Below are 4230 nucleotides of genomic sequence, written 5' to 3' on the forward strand. Positions count from 1 at the left end.
AAGTTGATTATTTATGCAGTGCCCGGTAACATTGAATATAAAGAACTTTTATTAAAAACAGCATGCAACATCAAGAATGGTAGCTGTATGCTTCATAGTTGTGATAACTGCCCTAATGTGGAAAACTTAAAACAGTATATAAGTGATATCTTCAATTAACATGGTTTTAAATATGAGGGTATAGTGCCATATAAACAGTGGTTAAAAAACAAGAACGCTATTAGTTTGGTAACATTAGAACTTCCGTTATAGGAGTTTCTTGAAGAAACAGTTTCTACAATTGAAAACTTGTGATTACACCTTTTATTTCAAAGGCACAGTCCTTATTCCTTCAAATTCTGAAAGAAAATCTTCAAGAAAACCATATTATTATCTTGCTTGATTTTGCAAAAAATTATAGTTTTATAGCACAAAACGCAGTTCAAGGATTTCATAGGAATAATAGCCACGCAACACTATATTCATTCGTTATTTACTACAAAGATTCTGAAAATAAACTCAAACCAATAAACTATTGTATAATATCTGACTGTATGCAACATGATGCTAATGCTGTTAATGCATTTTTAGCTATAATTTTAGAAGATTATTTTATACTATGTGATGATGGGAAACTAGAAATGAAACGTATATCAGGTGATACATGTTTTACAACAGTTAATGCAACTAATAATGAAGAAAGCTAAATTTTAGACCGCATAGGTGATTTGCATGCTGGAATATATCTTGCCTGTGTCTATGATAATGAGTGGTACATTGGAATCATGTTAGAAATTGCAGATGATTCAGATATTTATATAAAATTTATGCAATAAAATGGAGTAAACTGTAAATGGCCCAATGTCTTTGCAAAAGTAAATACTCTGGTTGCACAATGTCAATCAGCAAGAAGCTATCAAATTTCTGAAGAAACATCATTAAATTTTGAAATGTTTAACAAAAATATTTAGACTATTATTTTGAGGACAACACTTTTACATTAAAATGATCATCGATTTAAAAAATATTGATTATATAACAAATTCAAAATGACCAATTTTGAAAAGTTTGAGTTCAGATATCTCAGCAGCTACAAGATATCTCAAGATTATTTTTTTTTATATTTTTTCTTCTTATAATAAAGATAGATTCTTAAAAGTTTCGAGTGTTAAATTTAGGCTTTTTTAGGGGGTCTACCACTCATATTTTCACAAATAACATAATTTTCACATTTGCTTGTGTATTCCCCTTTCATTTGCTTTATTAAAATTGAAATTTTTTCTTTAAAGTGTTTTTTTTATAACTTTGAAGTCCAAGATGGCAAAAAAAAATTATTTTTGTAAAAAAAAATTATTTTTTCAAAAGTGGAGGTAGATTATCGCTATCAGATTGATTTTTAAGTATTTAAGATAATTGGTTTTTTATTTATATAAATTTGAAAATGAGACTTTTTTGAAAAAGACAATAAATTGCTCAAAAGAGGCTAAGGCATTAATTTTTCAAATTGCCATAATTTTAGAATGCTTCAAGATAATGCGTTGAAATTTTATGGAAATCTTTTTTTTTCATAAAACCTATAAGGCGTGTAAATTTCAAGAAAATCTGAGATGGTTAACCAGGAATTTTTCAAAAAATTGACTTATATTATATGGAATAAGCCTTATATATTTTATATTATTTTCTATTTTTCCATTTTGATTAAAATATTTACTGTAATCCTATATTTTTTAATTATTTAAAATTTAAGTAACATTTAAAATGAGACTATTCTCAGAGGCAGGTAACATTTTTGATTAAAAAAAAGGATTAGTTTGTTGCCCAAAACTCGAGAGAAACTCTTTTTTTACCACAATATTTCTAAACTTCCAGAAACCATTACATAATTGATAAATCCATATAAAATCACATTGTGTTTTTATATGGATTTGAAATTTGTATTTTTTACATTGAAATTTGTATTTTTTACCTAAGTTTACCTAAAGTTCTTCATTGTCCTATAAGACAATGATTTTTTGATTTAATTTACACAATCTGCATAAAGTAAATCAAAATTTAAATCACATGTCTTAAGAAATTAAGGTAAAAAATAAATTCCGGCATTCCATCCTAAAATATTATATTTATTGCCGACACAAATAAAAGTCATAATTCTAGCTGGAATTCTGGCCAGGACAGAATTCTGGTACATCTTTAGTTATAACTCTATACTTTATTTTGGATTATGAATACGTAAACTTTTGAATAGTCACCAAAAATGATATTGCTTGATTGATTCTGATATTGCTTCAGTTGAATAATGTATTTTAAACAATAGAGTGTGCAATAAAAGAATGTGATTGTACCTTTTCAAAGCAAGTTATTAAATTTTCAATTATGTTTAGAATAACAAGTCAGAACATCTGCTGTAAAATTCAATACTGTTGCATGATGTTTAGTTTAGGATTACTAGTAATGATATTATATGAGTATCACTATGAGGATTGCTAGCAATGATATTATATGAGGATTGCTATGAGGATTGCTAGTAATAATATTATATGAGTATCGCTATGAGGATTGCTAGTAATGATATTATATGAGTATAAAAATGATCTTAAGATCATTTTTATACTCATATAATACTTATACAAATACTTGGTGAGCAGTTCAAGATAATTCAAGATAAATATATAAGCTCAAAAAAAGTTAGAACACCTACAGTCAAAATTTAATAGTGTTGCATAATATGTAGCCTGTAGTTCATCTCAAACTATCTTTATATTCTCTGAAAAATCCCTAAAAATATGTGTAGAAAAATTCTTTACCAGGACAAACAGTACAATGTGCAAATGCACATTCTTTGTTTTTCACTAATTAAACAGTAAACCTTTATACATTTCATCAACATTTATTGTAACAATTTGGCATTTTGGTGAAATAGACAGGCACAAACTAAATGTGCACTCCTTTGGTCTATATAAAATAAACTTGCTTACTTTAATTAAAAGTCGCTTTTTATTTTATACTGTTTGCTTCAAATAGTGTAAAATTTTTGTTTCAGTGATTTAAGGTCAATTTTATTCAAATTAAATTTACATAAACTATATAATTATCAAAAACAAAAAATACACACCAATATCACACTTGGACTGAGACAAAATAGTGCTGAGACTAATATGTGACAGCATTTGACTAAGACATGAACAGCATGAGACTGCTGCTGTCTTGTAAACCTAATATATCACCCAAAGATCACATAGTAAATGTGAACCATCATCACTTCTTTGCTAAGTCTCATACAAAGTCATAAAAAGCTATAAAAAATATACCTGTTAATAATACCAAAGCCAATAAAAACTTCTTACCATTATTTAAATCTTCAGACATTTTTCTTCGTTCACTAACAACTGAATATCTAGATGTTTTATGTCGTAGAGCAACTGTTTTTCTTTCTTGATTTTTTTTAAATTCTCCATTTGGTATTACTTTTGATTTAAACATAATTCTTTTTAAAAAATATTTTAAAACTAAAAATAATTAGTTTTACTAAACATTAAGTTGATGCTTTTAACTTATATACCGCAAACGTTATTAAACATTTTGATTTATAAGAAATAGTACTCTAAAAACTCAAAATATGAAATATCAAATAAAAATAGAATCAGAAATGAAACAAAAGCCATTATACAATGTCCAATTATGAAAAATAATTTATATATATATATATATATATATATATATATATATATATATATATATATATATACAACCCTCGGAATTAGGAAAAATGAGGTTGGCAATAATTTGCCGACCTCAATCTTTTTGAGGTCGGCATCAGGTCGGCAATAATTATTTGATACAAAGGTGTGAACATAAATATATACATATAAATATATGTATATATATATACAATATGTATATACTACTGTGATCAAAAAGTAAGGTGAATTTTTTTATAAAATGAAAAATCTTTATTTATTCTTCCAAATCTGTATCGTCCCCCTCAAAATAATCCCCCCGGCCCCAATGCACTTTTGCCAACGTTTTTTCCAGTCTTCGAAGCATGCCGAAAAGTCCTCGGTAGGGATAGCCTTCAATGCGCGTGCCGATTCACGTTGGATCTCTTCAATGGACTCAAAACGATTTCCCCGGAGTGGTCTCTTGAGCTTTGGGAACAGCCAGAAGTCACACGGTGCTAAGTCGGGCGAATACGGTGGTTGTGGAGCAACATGGGTAGAGTTTTTGGCGAAAAACTCACGAAGAACCAGTGCT

General features: G+C 27.8%; 1 protein-coding gene across 1 annotated transcript in view; it reads right to left on the reverse strand.

The window, feature by feature from the left end:
* Positions 1–3506, reverse strand: part of LOC100206968 (metacaspase-2) — a 65773-nt gene extending 62267 nt beyond the window's left edge. Inside the window, exon 1 of the mRNA XM_065813325.1 lies at positions 3324–3506. Within this exon, the coding sequence (XP_065669397.1) occupies positions 3324–3459 (136 nt within the window). The 5' untranslated portion in view covers positions 3460–3506. The remainder of the gene's footprint in view (positions 1–3323) is intronic.
* Between the last annotated feature and the right edge of the window lie 724 nt (positions 3507–4230).

This window comes from Hydra vulgaris, chromosome 12 (assembly GCF_038396675.1).
Source record: "Hydra vulgaris chromosome 12, alternate assembly HydraT2T_AEP".
In the NCBI taxonomy this organism is placed as follows: domain Eukaryota; kingdom Metazoa; phylum Cnidaria; class Hydrozoa; order Anthoathecata; family Hydridae; genus Hydra; species Hydra vulgaris.